The following is a 25,269-nucleotide window of genomic DNA, read 5'->3' on the forward strand; positions in this document are numbered from 1 at the left end:
CACCTTTACATTACTGTGCATTGTTCGCACGCTGAAACCCCCACACGTTGTGTTCGCTTTCAGGTGAAGACAGTCCCTTTGTTTCGTCCCTCTCATCCATGCACACTGACTCCGCTGATCCTCTTTCCGGTACCTTTGGCTCTGCGTTGATATCTGCGTAGTTTGGTGTTCATAATGGTTTGTCTCTGTCTCACTGAACAAACCCCTCCCTTCCCTACAGATTGAAACTCCCTCCCTCCTCCGTGCGCCGACACAGTCACTCTCACACTTGCACACGCACACTCGCGCACACACAAACACTTCTCCCCCGCACACTCCCCCCGTCTTGGTGCTGTCTCATTCACTTCAGTGCGCCATCCACGCACTGACTCCAGCTTGAGGCAGGGGGGGCGGGGTTGGATATATACCTCCAAGAGCAGGCCACAAGCTACACTGAGATTGGACCCACTTGCAGTGCAAACCACAAGCAAGAAGACTCCGAAGCCGGGAGTAGAAGTACCAACATTTATCTTGGAGCTTAGAGAGAAAAGACAAGCGAGACCACAGAGATTGGTTCTGCGGACTGTCTGCTGGAGCTCCGATTCAACCAATTTGTCACTTCGCTATACACCAGTTTCTCTGGATATAGCAGCTAAACACAGTTGGTAGTAAACTCTTTGGAGTTTGGTTAGAGTCACTTTGTTTATTCTTTGCTTGTGAAAGTGGACTGCACTGAAACTTGGGATCGACCCGCTTTGGGTCGGGCTTGGACCTGGCGCATCCTTTCAGCGGCTTCAAACACTGCGAAAGTTTTGGCCAGAAGGCAGATCTGAAGACTTCGAGTCGAGTCAGAGTTTGAGATACCCTCAGCAGCTGCTACCCGAGCCCATCTCCGACACACCTGGGCGACCGGATAGAGAGCCACTGACGAGACTTAAAACACACGTTTTTCAAGGTAAGGAGAGGTGACACGTCTTGTGTTTATGTGCTTTTTCTTTGAAATGTGTGCTTTCTGTTCCGTTGGGAGACTGTGTTTCATAACGTGTGGATGGACAGAGATCTGAAAGTTGCAAAGTGTGGATGAAAGATGGATAAATACCTCTGCAGCTTCTGAGTCTGTTCCTGCACAACTGTGCGTTTAAACTCATTGGTCGCTGTCCGCGGTGCTGAACTCTGAGCCTCTCTCCAGCAGCGTGCATCCAGTCAGAACTGTCTTTGGTGGACATTTCACCTACAACGGAAACGTTAAACGTTCACTTTATGTCCACTTCGCTCCAAGTTCGAGCACTGTACTGCAGCTTATAGTGGACTGGGTGAGACGAAGTGAACGATCGGCAGCCGAAAGTTCGACTCTGGCAACAGGTTGCTCGATATAACTTTGTGGCGTGCTTGTATCACTTAGGGTGCATGATCATTTCAGCCGTGGTTATGAAAGATTTTACTGTATGAGCTACATAATTTTCATGAGGCAAATAATGCGGATGCTTTTGCAATAATGTTTGTACAACTACAAGCATTTTTAAGTAGTTGTTTGAATAAATGAACGAGTACTACAGTTAGTTAACTGACTGTAATGTACTTCCTCAGCTTGTGTCACCAGATTCACTTCAGAGATAGCTACAAGCGATTCATTTACAGAACTAGAAAAATACTAACACTGCTCTTCTGCAAGATTGCATTTAAGTACCTGCTATAAACTGCTACAAACAACAGGTATATTCCTTAACCGTTTGTCCCGAGGTGCAGTGAGCTGATGTCAGCAATCAGCAGTGATTTCTTTAGTTTTACTCTTTATTGTTTTTGCTGTCACATGGATTTGCAACAAAATCCATGTTCTACTTTGCTGCATGTGTGTGCAAGTACTTAGCTGCAGGTACAGCAAAAGAAAAATCGATGAAGGATGACTTGTTATCATAATGGCTGCAAAACTGCTTTCTTATGTTTGCTTCATCCAATGAGAAAAACTCACAAAGAAAAGAATGAGGTCAGGAAACTGTAATCTGTCAGCCGTTTTCAGCTTCACTTGCACAGGCTTACCCGCACATAAGGCAAACGTGTATCATTCAATAAAAAAGGTGTGTCATCTTGAGCAATACTCAGAGTTCAAACTTTACAGTTTAGTTCAGTTGGATGAATCACAATCAGTTTCTAATTTATTTTAACTTCATGCTAATGTGCCTTTTCACACCTTCCTGCTCTTGTCATGCAAATTACTTCTGCAGCCATGTGAAAACATCTTATCAAATGCCTGCACATGTCGTATTGCTCTACAATGTAGACTTGTTTCTTTTTGCTCTGCACCCAACATGAGTTATGCGAGGCTTTCAATATCCCTGGTGAGACAGGCTCAAAACGGTGCAAGGCAACAAAAATAGAGAGCCTGTTGTCAGTGGCGATTTTCCAGTTCTTTACTGTTTTTCTCACGTTTGCAAAAATAAACCGTCTCCATAACAACAAACTCCATGCTCTTTCAGCTGCCTGCTTTGCAAAATTACTGTTGACGACAGCACATGAAAAGCAAGAGAAAGAGATGGAAGGGTCAGGGGGAATAAAGTGAGGGACCATGTAGAACGAGAGCAAAACAGAGTTCTACAACAGCTGGACCTATTTCTTTTTACTGTGCCTCATCAGATGTCAATTCATGGAGCTTCCGGTTGTTGGGAGGCAAGAGAGAGACACCCACTTACACAAGGGAGAGGTCTTTGCTGTGTCGCTCACAGAGAGGAGAGGGAGGGTCAGAGTGAGGCAGAAAGCGAGGGTGAGATGTGAAAGGAGATGTGAGGAACGTAATTATGAGCTATCTGCCTGAAAAGTGCAGGTGTTTCTCAAAGTGAATGTCGCTATAGGCATCAGTTAAGCTGTAGTGCATCTGCACCGTCCCCTTCTTTATGATTAACCCTTGGGTCAGATGTTGCAAACACAGGCATTTACTGGTAAGCTTTAAGTAACACCTTAAGCTTCCTTCCTGACACCATCCAATTCCTGATTATACCTTATGCATTTGAGCAAGCAGAATGCTGTCCTTGTTATGTCCTACTGAGGATAATCAGTGACAAAAGAAGGAATAAGCGGGAAAACATGAACAAGTCATTAGAATAGTCCTTCATTTGTGTGAAAAGGGATTGACATTGACTATGCATTCCTTCTCCAGCCAGAGTCTACACAAAGCATGTTTAAAAGATGAGTAACATGTGCAAAGATAACGTAAAAGAAAAATCAAGAATAGTGTGCAATGCATGTTGCTCCTCTGCAGAGTAGCATAAGATTCATGATTAGAGTAGGTGACTTACATCTGACTTACCATTGCATTAATATGCAAAACTGATTGTGTGTTGTTATTCTAGGTGCATATTTCATTTGAGGTATGTTCTGGTATGTAATGCAGGAAATACTTCCTTAGTAGTTTTTGACATGCCACAGCAGAGTATGCTATCATATTTTACCATGGTCACAGACTAACCATTTCGCTTGTTTACTGCTGAATAGGAGGAGTATATTGTACAAATAACGGAACTAATAAGCGTCTGTGGTTGCCAGTGGCAATGCATCTATGAACGTCAGACTGACGCACATGATTCGCAGTTCAGTTTGGTGTGTGGGAGGAAAGAGCAAGAGCTCGGAGATACCAGCCTGCTGTGAAGGACTGTAATTGCAGAGCCGGAGCAATTATGTCCCAAAGAACTGGGCATTTTAGATCATTGGAGCTGCCCTGAAACACTGATATAACAATGATACTGATCAAAGGCTAATCCCTGATAATCCATTAAATATCAGTTCAGCAATGGGTCCAAATAAAGTGCATGAATACTGTAAAAAACATACATATCATATGAAGAAAGCTGTTACCCTGCAAACTGAAATTTGTTTTTGTTGTTGCCAAGGCTCTGATTATTTAGATGATGGTGCACATTTGACAGATTTGCTTCTGTTTTTTCATTCCCTGTTTCTATGCAGATCCCTCGCTGATACAGACATGACAAACTGTCTGATACACTAAATTCCAACAATTATTGAGAGGGGTTGTGAAGAAAAGTCACAAGATCTGAAACAAGTGCAGTAACTTGCAACAAAGAAGTCAAAGGAACCACCTAGTCAAACTAGAAATCACAGAAACAAGTTCAACGCCATCATCTACCTAAGCTGACCCAATGGCGTGGTCAACACTTACCGGCCCCTGCGTGGCCCTCGTCCTGCTATTCTTCGGTTTGACCTCCTGCACTCCCTCTGGACCGGCCTCTGCCACCTGTGCAACCCTGGAACAGAGTCGCTTCTTTGGTGTCTTCTCCTCTACAACCACGCTGCCCTCTGCACCATGCTCCTGGACCCTGCAGAACCCAGATCCTCGCCGCTACACAGTCTACATGAAAATCACCAAGCCCACTGAATCCTGCATGCCCCGTCAGATCAGGTCTTTCCAGTTCGACTCCTTCATCGAGACCTCCCGCACCTACCTGGGTATGGAGAGCTTTGACGAAGTGGTCAGGTTGTGCGATGCTTCAACCACCGTCACCTACCTGGAGTCAAGCAAACAGTTCCTGCAGATCCGCAAAGTGGCATCACAGAATGGCCTGGAGGTTGTGGAGGGAGAGAATGACGTCAGTGAGTTTAAGGCTGAGTTTCTGGTTGTGGGGAAGAGGAACCCAAGTATGCCTGCCTGCCAGATGCTGTGCCAGTGGCTGGAGAAGTGCCTGTCCAGTAGCACCCATGATTATCCCTGTGGCATAATGAACACCCCCTGCCAGTGTTGGGAGGTCCCAAAGAGAAAGCCAGGAAGCTGCTACAGAGGAGGTGTCTACGTTGAGAAATGCATCTCTGTTAACAAAGACAATGAACGCGATGCCGAGATCATCAGTAAGTTTGTAACACGTTTGATGTGATTTACGAAAGTGAAAGAAATACAAAAATATCAAGCGGTTTATCCAAACATCTTGTTCAAAAGAATCAAACAAAAACAATGTGTTCCCCCATCTTGTTTCGTAATCACATTCACTGGGCTAGACTGTTGATGGGGAGTGGGGGTAGGGTTGTTTCCAGACCTGCTTTCGCTCAGTGTTTGTGTCCTAGGAGCTGCTGAGGGTAATGATCCATGTCTGTAGAACAGGGGCACAGGCGTAGGATGTGCACTCTGCTGTCCCAAAGTAATGAGAAGTAAATCAAGGGTGTTAGAGAAATTTGCTAGTGCATCTCCAGGCTTAAGTGGTGAGACCGCCTGAACCTCACACATAACATGTTTGGTTTGGTAAGCTCGGTAAGAAGTCAGGGCCTCAGGAGAGATAGAGGCCATGTTTGTGCATCAGGCTAGGGGTGGAGGCAGGGTGGAAAGAGGCACAAAGATCTCAGTCAGCTGGCAGCGGAACTAGAAGCATAGCACTTGTGGTCGTCATAGCAACACGTCAGCCTGTCAGCCTTACACACTGCTCTGCCACAGTTCACACCAAGTGGGTAAAAGCAAATCACCATTTCAAATATAACAGAAGCTTGAGCGATCAGTTGTGTCCACAAAGAACCGTCTTTGTTTATTCTCTGAATATAAAACAAATATTACTCATTTCCTGTTCTTACATATAACCTTAGGAGCTGAAGTGTTTGCTGAGTCATGCTTTCCTACACTGCTTGTACAATGAAAGTCAATCTAGTTTTACACAAATTAGTTTTATTACATTACTATATTTTCATGGAACACTGTTGCTCATGTCTTCCTGCAGAGGGCTGGGCTGGCTGGGGCCGCTGGTCCGTATGCAGCCAGGAATGTGGTGGTGGAGTCCAGGTGCGCAGCAGAACCTGCCAGCCTGAGGGTAATGTGTGCAATGGGACAGTCGAAGAAGGCCGGGCCTGCAACCCTCAGTCCTGCATTGGTAAGCCCACCTGGTGTTCAGTCATTTAGTCGGCCACGCTTAGCTGCAGGTGGCTCAGATTGAATTAAATAATCATGCAATTTTCTAATTCTCTCAGGCAAAGAGCGCAACAGGAGCCAGGGTCTGCGAGCTATCGTTGGTTTGAAGAGAGACAATGATGATTCTAACCATGGAGTTGTTGCAACCCAAACAGGTGAGATAACATTGTTGTCCTAATGGACATTTGGCACACCGTAGTTTAGGGTTGCTTTTAATTTAACTTTTGTAGATATCAATTTAATATAACATGCCATGCTGCAAAAAAAGTGAAAATATCTTAATTCAACCATAGAAACTAAAGGTGGGCTAGAGAATTATTATTTGTTCTAAGTTTTAAAGACCTTATGTACAAATTCATACTGTCCATTGTAGATACAAAGACAGATGAGTGGTCCTCTTGGAGTACATGTTCAGTCACCTGTGGGGAGGGCCTGCAGAGCCGCACTCGCACTTGCGCTACTTCTTCCATCACCACCCAATGCACCGGATCCCTGCGTGAGAACCGACCATGCAACAATACAGTTGTCTGCCCTGGTGAGTGCCTCATTCCCGTCCTCCCTAATGTGAATGTGAGTGAGAGAGAAAACAGACAAAAAGACAGTATGATCTAGAAAAGGCTGTGGACACTTGGCCTTTTGTGAGATACACAGTAGAAATAAAAGCCATTATCCTGTAATGATTTCTCTTTGTACAACACCAGTCACAAAGGAAGCAGGAAAGCATTTGTGAGCTTTCACACACTGAGATTTGGATTGAGGAAAAGAGGGTGCAATTCAATCTAAGGTCCAAGGGACTGAATTTCCCCCCCTAGTGGACAGTTTACAAAATGTCCCTGCAGTGCCTAGCATGTGAAAGTTACACTATCAGCTGGACAATTTGTTTTTTCTTTTTACAAACAATAACTTCCTTTCTAAAATGTATCCCTGTGTGTCAACATGTGCAGTGAATGGTGCTTGGGATGAATGGACACCCTGGAGTCTGTGCTCATCCACATGCGGCCGTGGTTATCGCGATCGTACCCGCACATGCAAGCTGCCCCAGAATGGAGGAGAGCCTTGCCGCGGCCCTACAAGACAAACCAAGTTCTGTAACATTGCTGTCTGCCCTGGTGAGTCAAAAAGTTTGAGTCATTGTTTTCCCTGCTGACTTATTGATGCATAAACACTATAATTTAAAAAACATCACCATCATAAACAGCAATTGCAGTGGCAGGTTGACATTACATCTGACGCACCAACAGAATGAAATCCACTTTGGGCATTAGTCAGTGACTGTATAATAACTGCTGGTGACTCATCGTTCTCACGGTCACTCAGTACATTACAAGTTTAGTTATTTCTTACTCTGACACCTACTTGTGTGATGAGGAATTTAACTCATTTTAAAGTTACAGCTGAAGTTTGCACAGTTAGTTTTTTGCTTTTCCCACAGCACCTTTACCACATATGTGCCTTTACTTAAGAACTGTTGCAATTGCATGTCCCCATCAACGGATGTCTCTATGTGCCTCAGCTTGACAGGCTGTTAGACGAAATCATTACTGAGAGATGATTACACATTTAATTTGAAATTGAAAATCTCAGGGAAATGAGTCATCCTTAATAGACCATTTACCCTGATGACATTTTAAATTTCATCAATCTAACTTTTTAGGACTTTATTTGTGCTATATTTGTCTATTTTACCATTTTGGAAGGGAGCATTTAATAGTAATTGTGATTTTCCATTTACAAAGTGTTTTAATCTTTCAAAGCTGTTATATGGCTAAATTAAAATCTGGACTATGAAAAGGGTTTTCCTGTGCTCGGTTAATGTTCTTGCTCATTTATGTGTGTGTACCCTTTATAATTACTGCTTCGTTCAGCAGAAACAAGACTTTTCAATTGGTCAAGAATAAGTCAAGTTTAAAGACAGTGGATGTTTGAGGTTGATATACAGCCATGTTAAAAGTATCAGGCTCCAACTTTTTTTTCACTTCAACTAAGCTAAAGTAGGTCATATGAAATGTTAATAGCATCAGGGAGTGTGCTGCAAAGCCTGTGGCCCAAGGGTCTATCTTGTCCTTGCACTCTCTGAGCTCTTGTGTATATGTTCCTCTGCCTCCCTCTAGTGGATGGATACTGGAATGATTGGTCTGCCTGGAGCCCCTGCTCTACTTCTTGCTCTAACGGTACCATGCAGAGAACACGGGATTGCAATGGACCATCCTACGGTGGATCTGAGTGCCACGGCAGCTGGAAGGAGTCATCCAATTGCTTTCAGAAAGAGTGTCCTGGTAAAAAAAATAATAACTTCATGCCTAGATATTAGGTTCCCCATTTAAATAAATAAAGTATACATGTCACAGTCCAAAGTTCATGGTGGGAAATATTATCTGTTTTTAGTTGATGGACGCTGGCATCCATGGAGCACTTGGGGCAGCTGCAGCAAGACTTGCGGTGGAGGTATTCAACAGAGGCAGAGAGTGTGTGAAGGGCCTTTCTTTGGTGGAGAACCTTGCCCCGGTGAAAAGGGAGAGCAGAGACGTTGCAACGAGAAAAGATGCCCTGGTTAGTTACTCCAATGAATAGCAAAGGAAAATGGACAAAAGCAGCCTCGCTAAAATACAAACCAACAGGTCAATTGATTTTTCAACACATTGTCCTTTATCCATGTAACCTTTAGAGCCCCATGAGATCTGCTCAGAGCAGAACACAGGAGATGCTGTGTGGAAGAAAACCCCCGCTGGAGACATGGCTGCCATTTCCTGCCCTGCTGATGCCTCAGGTACAGTGGCAGCGAAAACAGTGATGTGTTTCGTCTCGTTTGCTTTAATGCATTTTACTGCTTGTAATTCCCATCATGCCAACTACAAGTACTTTCTTTCATTACTAGGTCTTATTCTGCGCCGGTGCAGTCTAGACGCTGTAGGCCTTGCTTCCTGGGAGAACCCAACTCACATCAAGTGTGTCTCTAAGAACTATGAGAATATTCAGATGCTGGTAAGCCCTGAAAACACACCCTATTTAAACTGACAAATGCCTCATTTGCTCTGATCTCTTATGGTTAATTGCCCTGCAGTGTAGTGAAATGAGCAAAAAGATTAAAAAGATAGATTCAGATTAACCTCTCAACTCTTCTCTAGTCAAAGGACTACATCTCCAAAGCGCAGATGGGTCAGAGTGTGGATGGGATTGCTGAGGTGATTTCACGGCTCAGATTCTCCTCTGATGAGGGGGCCAAGTACAGTGGTGACCTCCTGGCTGTCATGGAAATCCTAAAGAACACCACTGAACTCTACAAGGCAACCAGGTTGAGACTGAGCAATGCTGATGTTGAGGTGAGATAAAGTCTAGCTAGTTAGTTGGTTTATTTTTGACAATGTGTAATGTACTTTTTTTTTTCAAATGTCGTGTAGCACTCTCTCTTTCTGAACAAATATAGTTTCTAATTAAGCTGGATTTGGTATCTTCTTACACCTTTGCTTCAATTTAATCATGCAGAACTTCGTCCAGACCATCAGCAACTTACTAAAGGAGGAACATCGTGACAAATGGGAAGAAGCACAGCTGGTACGTGACAAGAGGGTGTTTGTATGACAGAGAGTCACAATGCATATGAGCAGTCTGCAGCTATAGCGTTGTTGTGGCGAGATGAGTGTGTGCAGAACTAATTCGGGAGAGAGTTGTTGGGATGTGTAAGAAAAGGGAAACATGTGGGGGAAAAAGGGGCAGATAGAGACGCAGTGAGTGGCGCATTTGTACTAATTAACTAACTAATCTTCCTAACATTACATTAGTAGGCAATGAGAGCTTGCAATTACAACAGAAACTAAATAAAAAATTGAGTAAATTAAGGTGCATTGCTTGACTAATTGTCTAGTATTGTCTAAATATTTAGAAATAAATTCCAGAGATGTTCTTAAAACTAAACACAACTTTTTTGATGGCCTTGTTGACACATTTGCTCACCACATTCATGGCATCTTGACAGTGTTCTTGCCAATGTGAGTGAAGAAACCAAGTTCTTTGAGAAAGTGAAAACTCCTGTAGAAATTTTTTTACAATCCGAAGCACATGCTGTGTTTGTGCAAAAATTGAAGGCTGTGCAGTGATCTACCAAGGCCACTGCAACAAAACCAAGAAAACACAAGGTGACAGTGAAAGAACGAAAGAGTGAGATTGAATCAGGGAGAATCACTACACCCACTTTGGAATCTGTGAGTCTCTATGCCATCCTACATACCAATGGCAGTTGTAAGGGGACACAGACAAGCACATCGCAGACAAGCACACACCTTGCGCCTACATCGCTGCAGTTCTGCGTCAGAGACACGCAAGTCAGCCAGCCCTCCCCTCCGCTGTGCGAGAGGGAGAGGACCAAAAAAAAAAAAAATTGAGTCTGAATGAACAGCCTGCCCATTTATGGCCTTAAGGAAGTTCTGAGGTTGCATAGCAGCAAGAAGTGTGGGTTTTTTCTTATTTTGCCATCCACTGCTGAGCACTCCGAAAGAGTAATACAAGCTGGACTGACGCAAGAATAAGAAATATGGGCAGGCAATCAATAAAGTTAAGCCATGCCTAAGTGCACAATTCAACCAACTGTGTAAATTGTACAAAATCAAACTATATGCCCTCTTTTTGACTGTTCCCCAATCTCTCTTTCCTTCTTCTTTTCTTTTATCCAGATGGGGGCTAGCATTAAAGAGTTCCTCCGCCTGGTTGAGGACTTTGTGAACATGATCGGTATGCAAATGAGCGGCTTCCAGGACATTTATGAAGTCACCGAGAATTTAGGTGAGCCCTAATTTCCTCTTCCAGCTGCTCTCTGCTCATGTGAAGACAGGATGATTTGTCCTTTCTGTAGCCAGTCTCTTAATCTCACCTAGTTAACAGAACGCCATCAGCTATATCATATTATTTGTGCCAACATGTTGTGCATTTAATCATCGTTTCTTTCACACAACACATTTTGAATGTGGCTTTTACACAAACGTTTGTGAGCAGAACGGTAAAGTTCTGAATCACTTGCTCAGACTATAGTGGCTGTTTTGGCTCTTTGAAAGTGACATTCTCACAGGATTTAGTGGGGAATGACGGCTCTGGTCAGACACACATGACGCATGAAACCAAAATGTCCTTGGCACCATTTGGCTCACTTCATTGAAGCCATTCTTCAACCAACATTGTGTAGGAGGACTTGACATCAAAGTGCTGTTCACTAACAAAGCATCTGTCTATCAAAATCGGTCTTTCTCAGTGTTGAGCATCCACAAGCGCCCGACAACTACAAGCTCCAACTTCACTTTCCCTCTGAAGGGCTGGAGGGGCATGTTGGACTGGGTCAGGACATCTGAGGAGAAGATTTCAGTGGCCCGTGATGCTCTGTCCCTTGATCAGTCTGGTAAGATTGAAGAAGCATACGTTTTTTTAGGGGACAAACTGACGTTTAGTGTTATGAATTTGAGTCTAAGCAGGCATTTTGTGTTTCTCAGATGGTAATGATGCTTACGTCACTGGCATCGTGCTCTACAGAAACCTTGCTTCTATTCTGTCTTTCCAGAGGTAATAACAATTTTTTTTGGCCTTGCATGAAATATATTGTATAGTCACAAGATGGCGCCAGTGGACTTACTACTTCTACACTTCTATTTTCCTCTGCATTTGTTCTCCCACTTGTTAATGTAATACCTCACAGAGTCCTTTAATCAAACATTGACTGTATTCATTCTGCTATAATGTGTAGTGTGCACTACACTGACTGTGAAATTTCCCCTCTGTCATCACAGTAACACCTCCCTGCTCAACTCCAAGGTGGTGACAGTGATTGTCAAGCCCACACCAACTCTCCTGTCATCCCCTGTTGAGATTGAGTTCCCTCACCTCCACAATGTAAGTCCCTAATGGTTACCCATGCTAATGGAGCTCTCTGAAAAATATCAGCTCCCCTCTGGGTGTTTGCTCACCACACCGCACAGAGCCTGACATTTTGGTGACATTTGCAGCGACACAGTGACTTTTACTTATACTTGTGTAAAGTGCAACTCGCCAAAGATCACAGCACAACCAAATGGTCAGTCGACAATTAGAACTCGTCTGCAGTAATTGGTCTTTGCAGCTGACGAGAAACTATGTTTACTTTGGTGCTTAAATAATGGAGGGGGGGCGGTAGGCAGGGGCATGGCAGCAAGGTGTTGCATCTCACACATTTGCAGTATGGTGTCTCAACCTACACATTTCCCTTGTCTGCAGAAATTCCTCACTAACTTCTCCATCTGCCTCCTCTTTATAGGGCACCATGAATGAGACATGCCTCTCATGGGATGAGAGTGAAACGTGAGTATTGACCACAGTTGTTTTTCTTCCCAAATGAGCATCTAACCATCACTCACACCTATTTTGTACTCCTGAGTGGGCTTGTCAGTCGATCTTGCACTTGCTGGTGATCCCTCTGTTGCTGACTATGAATATTCAGCAACCCCCCAAACTCATCAGAGAGAGACAAATAATGTTTTAGCCATTGTCCGTGTCAGCCATTTTTGACAAGTAGGACAGTGCAATGTCGCAGCATGTTGGCCCATCTCTCTTCAGCTCCCTGACATAGTTACAGCTTTGCACACAGGCTTAACAAATGACAAGCCCCAGGATCCACAGTGGTTCTAGCTGAGTGACACTTCGATCTAACATCTCCTGCATCACTTAAAATGAACCTCATCCTAAAGAGAGAAAATACACAGCTGACATTTATGACCTCATTACATACATCATTAATCATTGCGTACCTATAGGTCACAACGTAGAATGCCAATATAAAGACAATGGCAGCACTTCCCCCTCGCTTCTCGGTCATGTTCATATGTCACTGCAGAGGTTAATGGCTATTGCGCTTGGGAGTTCTTAAAAGATGCTTACATGCATTTGAACTATTATGAAAGGAGCTTCTGGTGGTCTGGCTTAGAGCCCCGGGCCCACTCTGCCCTCACAAAGAATACACAGGTGGACCATTTGCATTTAGATAGATTTGTAAAGGTGTGGAGGACAGATGAAAAATGAAAATGCACCTGTACCCAAAACCCTCCATGGCATTATACAACAGACAGAGTCAAAGCATAAGCAAAAGGAAAAATGAGTGAAAGGAGAAAATGTAATCAACTCATATACCTTCAGACGGGGTGGTGGTGTGTCTCCACGCAAATTAGATTGATTTCTGACAGTGGATGTGATTATTATCAGGATGGAAACATTACAAATGGCAGAGCAGCAAGCTTTCTCTCTCTGGCTGATGGAAGAACCTGGGGGTCAGTGCTTGCTTGCAGAGCTGCATATGTTTGAGAGAATTCTGATCACACGAAATGCTCCATTAGCTCCTCCGCCAATGAACTTTGACTAGATGGATTCAGATAAAATCTTCTTTTTCTGTGATGTGAAAGAAAAAGATAGGAAACAAATAACAGAAACCACACATGCTTCACCACACAATATTGAACCCATCTGCATGATATTACAACTTAAGCATTGCACATGGCAAACAGTATAGCCAGGCCTAGATACATACATGCCATTTCAGTTAAATGCCAGGATCATTGTCCCTGCAACCATCAACCCGTGACACTTTGCAACAGGCCAGACCTGCTGGCTATGATGCCCCACTGTATTGACGAGTCAGTCAGAGCCTGAGGGTGCTTCTCGGTACCTTATCATCCTCTGTGCTCTCCAGCATCTGGTGTAAATGCTGCTTAAATCTGAGCAAAATACAGTCGATTCAGTGATTTGCAGAAGCCGATCTGTCATCGGACAATTATTTAAGTGCATCTCATTTGAAAGATTGCCTCAGTAAAGCACTTGTTATTGATTTTGCTTTCTGTTTGTAATGTTATTTATTTTTAGTCTAATCAGGATTAGCACGATATAAGTGATCTTAATAGGAGCAAATATTGCACATATATAAAGGAAACAACACTTTCACATGCTACACAAATGCATTGCAATGTAGTTTGATTGCAATTTAAAAATACACACAATTTAGCTTGTCTCCACATTGCCCTCCTTACTCTTCAAAAGGAACACGTTGTCCTTTGTTCCCAATGCATTGGCTAAGTATTGGCAATAATCTCATGTCTACTGAGGAAAGATTAACCATAACAAGAAATGATACAGATTATGTTGATGATGACATTCACGAAGGCCAATCCTCATTAATCACGGTACAGATGATTATTAATCATACAAAGGTAGAAGCATCAACGCAGTAGAATCAACAATGATAACAACTTTCCACCTCAAATATTATATAAAATAATATTATTTTTTTCTCTCACTGGGTTACAGAACTAATACTTCAAAAAAAGCTAAAAATAATATGTATTTGTGTGAACTGATTTATTTCTAATCCAATCCTGCCAGGCACATAAGTAGGATTTGCTAAACATACATTTTCTGAATCATATATATATGTCAAAACATTAATATACATTAACACGAGAGGTTTGTCACATCTCTCCTTTCCTAACCCGTCGTTGCCTTTCCCTCTCCTTCCTTGTGCAGCTCTTCGCTGCTTGGCTCTTGGTCTGCTCGGAGCTGCAGAGCGGTCCCCGTTCATTCATTCAGAACCAAATGCGTGTGTGACAACCTCTCCACCTTCGCCATTTTAGCGCGCATCAACTTCGACTCGGTAAGTCTTTTGTCTCTTCGCAATGTGAGCATGTTTGTGCAACTATACATCTTAAATGTTCTTGCTGCAGTGTGAACGCATTATTACTTGTTGTTTTTGAGTGGTTTGCTGTAGCGTTGCCTGCCAGCACCTCTTTGTCTCCGTGCAGGTGCAGCGGATCACAGAATTGCAGCCTGGTTATTATTATTTTTTTAATTAAGGGATACAATCCATTGATATGCAAGAATTGCATGTAAGATTTAAAAAAAAATGAAAACAGTGTGATTTTCAGTCTGGCATGTCGAACTTGCACGAGCTTGAGAATTTGAATATTACTCATCTGCTTTCTATCAGCTGCATAATTGACAATGCATTTTATCGCAACAATTGGAACTAGCTCGTGAAGAAACTTTAATCCCAAAATATTAACTGAATCGCTCAACATGACTCTATGGCCATTGTGTAATGTTGGGGCTGAATTTAATTTCCACTTATGCATGATTTTCAAATATGCGTCTTTAGTGTAACTATAGACAGTTTGTGCAGAAACCGGATGCTTTACCAAAGTCTATGATTAGGCTTCGTTGTGTTTCATGCGCAAAAACAATGTGTGATTTTTCCCCTGTAGACTGTGTTGCTTCTAAAGCTGCTCTCTCTCCAGTTGCCGTGGTAACGGCTTCTGCAGCGCAAACTCGGCCTGTGTGATTTCTGATAACTGGGATGCTGAGGGGGAAAACACACACACACACACACACACACACACACACACACACACACACACACACACACACACACACACACACACACACACACACACACACCGCCCCCTCCCCTCTAATCTAAACAGCCCTCGAGGAGAAAAGATGGTCTGTCCATCTTTGATATGCATCTGATTGCTGCTGCAACAAAAGCAACCACCAGATGTATTTTATTTTGAGGAAATGCACATCCTAAATGTGTATTTTGTTACCTTATTTAATTTGTAGTGATTGACCCAACAGTTTATGAATTTGGACTGCAGTATTTTTCTGCTGCTAAACCCATTCTCTTTCTTCTTGTTCTTTCCTTTAACCTGTTATTTAGATCCTATTGATTTGTCTTGCTGTTGGTAGTCTGAAAAGTGCCTTCCATATTTGTTACCCTATAGGATGCTCCTAAACCCTATTTTCACCCTCCCTCGAAAGAAATAAGGCAGCTGCGCTAATCATTCTGTCTGCCAATATTTCTGAATTCTCGATTGCATCCATCCCCTTCCTCCTCATCCTTGTCCTTCTTCCTCTTCGGCCACAGCAGCAAGGTTAAAAATGCCGGGGAGGCGGACCAATGCCATGCATTGGTGGGTCCTCCTCTCTCCCTCCATCCTTTGATGTGTACTGTTGACATTTTTAATAACATCTTTGTGCAAACCATTAAGAGGAGCACCGGTGAGAGGCAACAAGAGAGGAGTGTGAAGATGTGAAAAACATTCAGATACTGCAGTGTGTTAGCTTTCATTGGATGTGGACTGCTTTCAGGACTCGTGTAGCATCATGTGTGTTGGAAACATGATGGTCCAGCGGGAGCAGTCCACAAAGTTAGTGCAGCAGATGCCCTTGACCACTTGGGTAAACATTAAAAAAAGCTGAAAAATGCATATTATTAAGGGTTTCCATTCACTTCCTTTATGTGATTCAGACTTGGTGAAAATGAGAACATGTGATTTAGTCAAGGACAGGCAGAAGACATGCCTCACATTTAGGTCAAGCATCAACCCAGATATGGAGACTGGGAGGAGGGGAAACAGAACAAATTGTATCACTCGTGTTATTCCTCCCCCCCACAAATTTTGGTGAAGGCTGAAGCAAAAAGACAGCTCACTGCTCGAATATCTACCATCTGCTTTGGTCAATCTCTAAAGTAGTTGGATAGATTTTGGAAGAAATTTGCCACGCTAAATTAGGCTTTGGCTGCCGCAGGCCAGACTTCACCAGCTGTGGTTTGATATCAGTGTATGATTGAGAAGTGAGAAAATCCTGCAGGTCTCAGTGTTGTAGCTTTTGAATTCAGAGACACTATAGACAATGGCAAAAATAGTAGAGGCCATGCTCCACATACACTTGAACAATCATAAATTTAAAAAAGGCCAAATTTGTGCCTATTTCTTTACCCTCTGTCTCTGTAATTTGATACGTGCTGGTTTATTATATTTTCGGGTATTATCATTCACCTTTTGGAGGCACTTAGCCCTTTGTCATCTGTTCTCCTCTCAACACCTTTTTAAACATATAATAACAGCATTTGCAAATGAGGACTTCTTCATCTATGGTCCAAACAAGTTTTTTATCCACTTCACATGCTTTGTGGTGATGACAGCTCTGTCAGAGGTGTTAGATTAGCTCGAAACCTTATTAAAGCCATTTGAGTAGGTGTGAGATAGACAGAGATTAAGAACAGTGAAACCACCACAATTAGCTGCTGAGGGGTTGTAGGTGTTTGCCAAGCCACAAGGTCTTTGATTCAAGTCTCAAGGAGGTGAGATTTGTGTGTGCAGCAGTGACCACTCTGACCTCCAGGTGAATGAGCAGCAGGAAAAACGGGCAAAAGACGATCACTTCTCTGTGTCCTCCACAAGATGTTTGACCCCCAGCCTGTTGGATACATGGGGCGGGCACGCTGCTGGCAGGGGCAAGTGCTAAGCTGCTGTAAGAGATCGGAAGGGCAGGCGATGGCAGATTAATGCACGTGTGATAATGGTCCACCTGTTCACTCCTGCAGGGATAGAGAAGGAGCAGCTGGTTGGCACAAAAAACACCAACACAGTGAGCAAATGTTAACACACCGCTAAATTGTAGAGAAAAAAGGAGCTGAAGAAGTCTGTCAGTTGGAAGGTTACAGTAGTAGTTCGGGATATTGACTGAATACAGCCCTGAGGTACCCATGGGATTTGATGCGCCCCCTCCTTGTTTAGCTTAGAGAGATATATGTGCAGTATCCTCCTCGCCTCATTTGCTGACTCAAAAGCTCAATAGACAAATTCAATTGCACTGACCATTTGTTTAGTTCCATCTTTCTGACATGTTCACCTTGGGGTCACCTTGCCTCAGCCGTGGCCTAATTGTGCCATTCATCCGTTTGCCTACAGGGAGCTGTCTGCTTTCCCAGATAGGGCACAGCCGGAGGTTTCACTGGTGTATGCATGTGGATCTCAGTGCTGGTTTCCCTCTGCTCACGTGTGCATATGTGTTGGCAATCAGATCTAAGAGGCATTTTTGGTCTTGTCTCCTCTCTGTAGATCATGGACAAGGCACTGCTCCCATCCGTGACTCTCATCGTTGGCTGCGGGGTCTCCTCTCTCACCCTGCTGCTCCTCATCATCATCTATGTCTCTGTGTGGAAGTAAGTAACCCTAGGAGCAAAATCTGCCCGTGGTAGCCTCTAACGATATGGACTGTGTGCTCTGGTGTCTCTCTTCTCTACCTACTCATATCTAAACTCATTCTTTCCCTCTCCATTTTCCAAACTCCAGGTATATCCGCTCTGAGCGCTCCGTTATCCTTATCAACTTCTGCCTCTCCATTATATGCTCAAATGCTCTCATTCTTGTCGGACAAACTCAGGCTCGCAACAAGGTAGGGCACTAATGTGGTCAATTCTAACCTTTCTTGCAAATCTCTCTGAAACTCACCTTGGGAACTTTGAGAGTAGCAGCACGACTGACACAGATTTCCAATCTTCTTGCCTTTTGGCTCCCACAGGTGGTGTGCACTCTTATTGCTGCTTTCCTGCACTTCTTTTTCCTCTCCTCTTTCTGCTGGGTGCTGACAGAAGCTTGGCAGTCGTACATGGCTGTCACTGGTCGTCTCCGCAACCGCATCATCCGCAAGCGTTTCTTGTGCTTAGGCTGGGGTAAGAGCCCCTTTCTTTAATTTTATCTGTCTTTTCTGCACCTGCCTTTACTCTGTGATTTTTCAAAATATTTGTCTGCTCTATCTGACCTGTGCATTATTTTATCTTTCAGGCCTTCCTGCACTGGTGGTAGCGGTGTCTGTGGGTTTCACAAAAGCCAAGGGATACGGCACTGTTAACTAGTAAGTCTTGTCTCAGCCTTCCACTTTTTCACTGTCCATTTTCTCTGCATATATTTTCCAAAAACTCTTCCCTTTGCTCAGTAATTAATATTCTTCCTTGTTTGTAGCTGCTGGCTTTCTCTTGAGGGTGGACTCCTCTACTCCTTTGTTGGCCCTGCCGCAGCTGTTGTGCTGGTTAGTAGTCTGACTTTGACTTTGCAGTCCATCACATTACTTAGTCTGTTTGGAAATGCAATACTCACGTTACATTGTCTCATCCATGATCTTTTTGTTTCTCTGCAACCAGGTGAATATGGTCATTGGTATTCTAGTCTTCAACAAGCTGGTATCCAAGGATGGCATCACCGATGTAAAGCTGAAGGAGAGAGCTGGGTAGGTCTTATTGATATTCTCTGTACACCAGAGTATTGTGCTTATCACCCTCATCAGTCTTATAACAGGTATATTGATGCTGTGCTTTGATATCAAGTCTTACATCCTAACAACAGGAGAGAACAGAGCTTTGCCTGTGGAGACACGTTGCAGCCTGTGTGAGCCTGTTGTACTTAATCTGCTGATTTCTCACCCAATAGTGCATCACTCTGGAGCTCCTGTGTGGTTCTGCCTCTCTTGGCCCTCACCTGGATGTCCGCTGTCCTGGCCATCACCGACCGGCGCTCTGCCCTTTTCCAAATCCTCTTTGCCGTCTTTGACTCTCTTGAGGGTTTCATCATTGTCATGGTTCATTGCATCCTGCGTAGAGAGGTAACCAAACCTTTACATAAGAAAAAATTATAGGTATTAAAACTGAAAGGAAAGTTTTTTTTTTCTTTATGAGTTTTTGTGAGCTTTAGTTTAAACACATACTCTTCCTTATATCCATTAGGTTCAAGAAGCTGTTAAGTGCAGAGTAGTCGATCGCAAGGATGACGGCAATGGAGACTCTGGCAGTTCTCTTCACAATGGCCACACCCAGCATATGGTGAATTTCTTGGCTTATTGCCCTTTTAATGTCTTGAGTGCCTCATGCATTTTCCCCTTAAATGAATATGTGCATACATTAGGCATTGATAGAACTTTTTTTTCTTTTATCAGCAGTCTGATAACGAAAAGGACGGAGATTCAAGCAGACAAGGTAAGCCCCTTTTACATCAACCTTTTCCTCTTACTCCTAATCATTTTTCCATTTGCATTTCCATTATGTGAGCCTTGCACTTAAAACCTCTGATCATGCATAAAAAGAGAACGCATTTATAAATCTTTTAGATGCTGCTTGTTTTTTGTTTTTTTTAACTGTGACCCTTTTTCTTAAAAGGAATGAAGAGCTCCTCTGAAGAGAAAATGCCTCCTCCTCAGCTTCCTCTTCCTATGGGCTCCAACTTCCACACCCTCCCGTCCAACCCTAGCAAGAGCCACATGCAGGCAGTTCCTGAATATTCCAGCCACACCCTTACCCTGAAGAGAGAGAAGAGCCGACTGGCTGGAGGAGTTGACCCATCCTGCGGGAAACCTGTGTACGTCTGCGAGGGGGAGCTTTTCAAGCAGCTGGATGCTGATCTCGCTCGGGTGCAGGCAGAGGGCAGTGTCTCTGATGGCAGCGGCTACGTCCTCATGCCCAACACTACCTCCACCTTAAGAGCCAAGCCTAAAGATGACATGACAAAATACAACATAAGTGTAGACCAGCTGCCACAGGCCAGACTTATGCACCTTGGTGGGCCTTTTGCCGAGCCTCAGGCTGCCTTCGGGATGAAGTCCATCCCCCCTGACCAGGTCAGCGTCTCATATTCTGAGAGAGATTCACCCATCCAGAACATCCACAACATCTCCAGTGAGTCTCACATCACTCACAGCAGCCTGGAAAACACCTTCGAGTCCATGAATTCCATGATGTCCAAGAGTGAGACCATCTCCACTCTGTCCATGAGCTCCTTGGAGGTAAGACTGAGGGAAATACTTGCAGAATAGTTGTTCAAGCATCTATTGTACATCTGAAACTAAACCGACTTTCTTTGTCCTTCATTTTCTTTGCAGAGACAGAAATCTCGTTATGCTGAGTTGGACTTTGAGGTAAATTTTGTTTTAACACTGCAAATTATAAAGATTATGAATGAGGTGCATTATATATGAAATATGTGAGAGCATGCATTTTGAGAGTAAAATTACTTTTTCGTCCTGCAGAAAATAATGCACACAAAGAAACGCCACCAGAACATGTTCCAGGACCTAAACAGGAAGCTACATCACGCTGAGAAAGACAGAGAGTCTCCTGCTTCTGACAGCAAGGTAAAACATCATGATGATATGCTCTTCCAATTCCATGTACATGTCCAGGAAATGCAAAGCAACCCAGATAAAGAGTAAAACGGGAAATATAACAGAGGCAGCTTTAATGTAAAACAATTCTTTGTGGAGATTATAAAGCACTTACCAACTTGTGTATTGAACTGTGGTTGCCATTACTTTGAGGTCACTTGAATAAGGATTTATTTTCTTCCTTCCTTCTTACAGTCTGTGAGATGGAGTGTGTCTTCGGGGGGAAGTGACAAAACAAACCACAGCGTGAGTGTTTATGTACAACCTCACAATTTCAAAATGTACTGCCTTTAGTCGACACACCATCAGATATTACCCTTGCCTCAAGGAGGAATAATTTCCCAAACAAACCATATGACTTTCATCATAAAACAATCACTTCTGATGTAACTGAGCCCAAATAATGTTCATTAAATAAGGACTTGGTCTGAGCTTATGAGTTACACCAGTGCTAATATGGTTCCTCTTTTTGTGATTTAACAGGACAAACAGCAGGCTCCTTTGGAGAGGCCATGGGAGGGAGTCCGGGGAATACCGCAGTCACCCCCTGCATGGGTACGCAAAGACCTGGAGCCCCTAGCTGCCTCACCTCTGGAGCTGCACTCTGTGGAGTGGGAGAAGTCAAGCACCACTATCCCACTAGTGGGACAGGACATCATTGACTTGCAGACAGAGGTCTGAGGGGGAAAAGGGGGGCTAGCGAAGCCACCTGATTTCACCTCAAACACCTTTTTGGTTTGGGAATGGGATCCTGTTAGGATAGAGTAGAGGAAACCAAGAAAGGGAGAAAGCAAGAAAGTAGATCCCAGAATCTAAGTCTTCAAACCCTCAGATCAGGAAAGAAGGGAGATAGGTAGAGATTGAGGAGTGTGGGTGATGGGATGTTTAATGTAGCTTCTCTGTGTGTAATCTGAGCACCTCATGTCAGAGTGTTCTAACGGGCAAAGGGATAGTAGAGCGATGAATGGTTTCCATGGACCAAGACTGGCTGTGGTTCCATTAATGCTTCACCGGGAGTTTCCTGGCCCTTTCAGCCTGGGTTCCGAAGATGTGGTCAACATGTCTGTGCTTCTATTTTCCTTCAACTCAACTTTGGAGAAAATTTTAATAACATTTAAACGGTGTGTTCTCCCTGTTTCTCGGGAGAAACAACTGGAACTCTTGGCTGCTTCTCTTCCAGCCAAGTTACCTTCCAACAAAGGCGCAAGAGCATAAGGGACAAGTTTCATGCTTGGAGTCCAATACGCTGCATTTGGTAGATGGGCACACACATTTTGGTTTTGTGCCATGGGTTGTTTTATTTTATATTCTCAGTTTGTGTGTTTATTTGTTCTGCTTCCTATTTGGAACTGCTTCAATAGAGCTGTACTGAGAAAAAAAACTCCTCTAGCAGAGAACAGGCTTAATCATGCTTATAGTGCTTCTCACTGATGTTGCCACCATGGTTATTATTATTACAATGATTATTATCTGTGATTTGATTATCATTGTTATTGCCATTATTGAGTTTCCAGCCTTAATTTTAATTTTTCATTCCCCTCATGACTGTCAAACAAGAGTTATTGTTTGTTGAGCTGTGACCTACAATATTAGGTTCCAAAAAATGATTCAGTGCATCTGCAGTGTGTTGTGAGCCCATATGGACTGCATTGGGACAAACATACTGAGTGGTGATGGAGGTAGTGGTTAGCTACCCAACATGTCCTGGTTTCTCCAGCATTTTGCTTTGATACCAAAACACCAGCACTAGGATGAACACAGACTCTCACTCTGTAAGAGCAGTGCACCCTGGAAACCGCTAGGTGGAAATACGAGAAAGTGGGGGATACCACCCCCTCAGCTGGCACAAGAAGTAGGCTCTTCCATGTCATGGATGTGGACTGGAGGACTCTGTGAGACCTTACATCATCGCCCTTTTGTTTCTCAGCCTTGCAGGACTCTTGGACCAAGCAGAGGCTCCTGGCGCTGGTATGACTTCCAGTACAGCGTCAGGTCCTCAAGACTTCAACACATTTGTGTTTTTAGCCATCAGTGTGAAATGGTGCAATATGATGGGTGCTTGATGCTCAAGCAAGACTGATATTATGATTAAGGCAGAGTTTTTTCCTACCAATATTTCAAAACTTTTATACCATCTTCCTCATATTTACAGAGCAAATAGATGCTTTATGAGAATATTGTATAACAAATCTGTATTAGTAATTCAAGGAATTTATATTAAGACTCCATATTTGGAGCTCTGTGTGACAGGTAGATAATTGTACTTCTATAAAGCAAACATCATATAGAATGAATGATAGCCTATGAATATGTCTAAACTGTGCATCAGGATGTTTTTCATTACTCTCTGCTGTGTAGCAATGGGTAATTAAACCTCATGTCTTCTCTAACAGTATGTTTTGATAATCTTGTCAGTAACTCAGCAGTATGTACTACCAGCTAATTCCCCTGTCCCTTCAAATCCCCCTGTCCTCCCCACAGCCCGATTCATACCTTACCTCGAGTTACTTGTAATGAATACCCATTTGTATTTTCTTGTCACTACTTTGTTTTTTTATGTTCTGTTTTACCTCCTGTAAGTGTACAGTTTTCACAGCACAAAAATGAATGTGACTTATTTCTAATAAAAAAATGTTATATTACAATAAGAATGTGATCATCATTTATTGACCAGTGAACATATTCTAGTATTAATGTAATATGTCTCTGTCTGTTTTCTGAAAATGATATTTATACCTAGATTAAAACATAAAGTAAAAGTGAGATAAGAAACAAACTATCTGCAATATCTGCAATACGGAGACAAAACTGGCTCAGATCAGTTGAACTGGTGCCACATTAAAGCCTCTGGCAAACATTTCACACCCTAAATATAGATGTGGTTTGCAGGTATAAAAAAATCAACAATCCCACCAAGATGATAAAAGTGTAATTCTCCTCTGTTCTATTTTCATGCTTAGCAGGGATGCAAATCATTACAGAGAAGAGAAGATCTATGAAGTTTAATAATGAGAAAACAAACACATTTGACAGGGGCCAGAATATGATTTTGATGTCTGCAAAAATAGAAAACGTACTCAGCCGTTTAAATGTAGTTTTGCCTGCTTTGTCTGCAGCATTGCTACTCTGTTTTCTCGGTTCTTCATTATATTGTTTTCGGATCTCCATTGTGTGTGCTGTAATTCTGCTGCAAGGCAGAAAAAAGATTTACATCATCCATTTGTTAAGCTCTGCTCAATTTTGTAGGGTCAGCTGGAGAGCAAACTAGCTTCTGCGCAATTGGTGCCATTTTTCACTGCGTTTTATGTTTCTTACCATATCACATCATGTGCATCTTTTTTTTTTTTGTTGTTGTTGTTGCCTCTGAATATTTTTCTGCTAATTCATTTTTACACCAGATGTTATTTATGGAATGTCTGTGCAATCTGCTCATGACAGCTTAAAGCGCCAATCTTGGACCCTGTTTTGAGGCATGTGAAATGTGACTGAAAATAGACCACATGAGTCACAGTGGTCTTCCCTCAAATTTTCTATATCCTTACTGTCATGACCCAAAGCTAGTTCTAATCAGTGAGGAAAACAAAGAGGCACTGACAGAGAAAATGTTAGATTTTGCTCATTTATCTAAATGCACAAAAGTCTTAATCCTGTTATTTGTTCACATAAAAAACATGAATGTTGCATGACACAAACTGTCTCCATCTGTTACACTTCATCAGGGTAAACAACTTCACCTAAGGGTGCAAGCACTGCGATAGTACATACTGTACACTCACATGCACACATAAACACACAGTATAGATTGTATGGAGCTATATAAAGACATTTATCTATAAAAGAGAATATTCACAAGCACACAGATTCTCTTTCTTCATCAGCCATTAAAATTCAAATCCAATCCAAACCACATTAATCAGTATATGCAGATGTAGACTTTCTCTGTGAGTGCATGAATATTAGCATGTTTGTGTGCTTGTGTGTGTATGTGCGTTGTGAAAAACAATGTTAATAGCCTCCTGAAGATGTCGATGGCAGCCTACCCCTCACCCTCTAACACACACACTTATGCATATGCACAAGCCCTAATTCCCATCTCCCCCCCTACCCTCCCACCTCTCCCAATGTGAAATCCAGTATCAATTAGCACCTTGCTGGCAGAAACAGCAAGGCCCTGCTGTCTCTTAATTGAGGGCTGTTGCTATAGAAACAACAGATGCTCTCCCTCAAGAGGGATGATAGGGATAAGGTCTTTAAACTCCTAAAGAGAAGTACAAAAACATAAAGAGAAGATGCTATGTATTTCTACAGGCAGTAATGTATTCTTAATGATTGTCAGCAGTACATGCAATTATTGCAATTATCAAGTGTGAATTAATACTGGATTGTTCGTACCTCTTGTATCATTA

At 42.9% G+C, this 25,269-nt stretch overlaps 1 protein-coding gene across 2 annotated transcripts; it reads left to right on the plus strand.

Moving 5' to 3' along the window:
• Window positions 1-423: 423 nt before the first annotated feature.
• LOC137123559 (adhesion G protein-coupled receptor B1-like) lies at window positions 424-23,492 on the plus strand. Of its 2 annotated transcripts, none has more exons than XM_067497475.1 (32): window positions 424-934; window positions 3,934-4,830; window positions 5,685-5,834; window positions 5,932-6,027; window positions 6,246-6,407; window positions 6,817-6,981; window positions 7,984-8,148; window positions 8,258-8,422; window positions 8,538-8,639; window positions 8,748-8,854; window positions 8,998-9,192; window positions 9,356-9,424; window positions 10,540-10,648; window positions 11,112-11,255; window positions 11,347-11,416; window positions 11,641-11,743; window positions 12,144-12,187; window positions 14,396-14,522; window positions 17,773-17,876; window positions 18,007-18,109; window positions 18,236-18,386; window positions 18,499-18,568; window positions 18,676-18,742; window positions 18,855-18,940; window positions 19,141-19,312; window positions 19,434-19,529; window positions 19,643-19,682; window positions 19,863-20,485; window positions 20,582-20,617; window positions 20,729-20,833; window positions 21,059-21,109; window positions 21,347-23,492. In XM_067497475.1, exons 2-32 carry the CDS (start codon window positions 4,128-4,130, stop codon window positions 21,542-21,544), a joined length of 4,578 nt encoding a protein of 1,525 aa, XP_067353576.1. In that variant the 5' UTR covers window positions 424-934; window positions 3,934-4,127; the 3' UTR covers window positions 21,545-23,492. The 2 variants fall into 2 exon arrangements, with proteins under 2 accessions (XP_067353576.1, XP_067353587.1); XM_067497486.1 differs by having other exon boundaries at window positions 19,646-19,682.
• The last annotated feature ends 1,777 nt before the right edge of the window (window positions 23,493-25,269 follow it).

The sequence above is a fragment of the Channa argus genome, chromosome 1 (genome assembly GCF_033026475.1).
Source record: "Channa argus isolate prfri chromosome 1, Channa argus male v1.0, whole genome shotgun sequence".
NCBI lineage: Eukaryota > Metazoa > Chordata > Actinopteri > Anabantiformes > Channidae > Channa > Channa argus.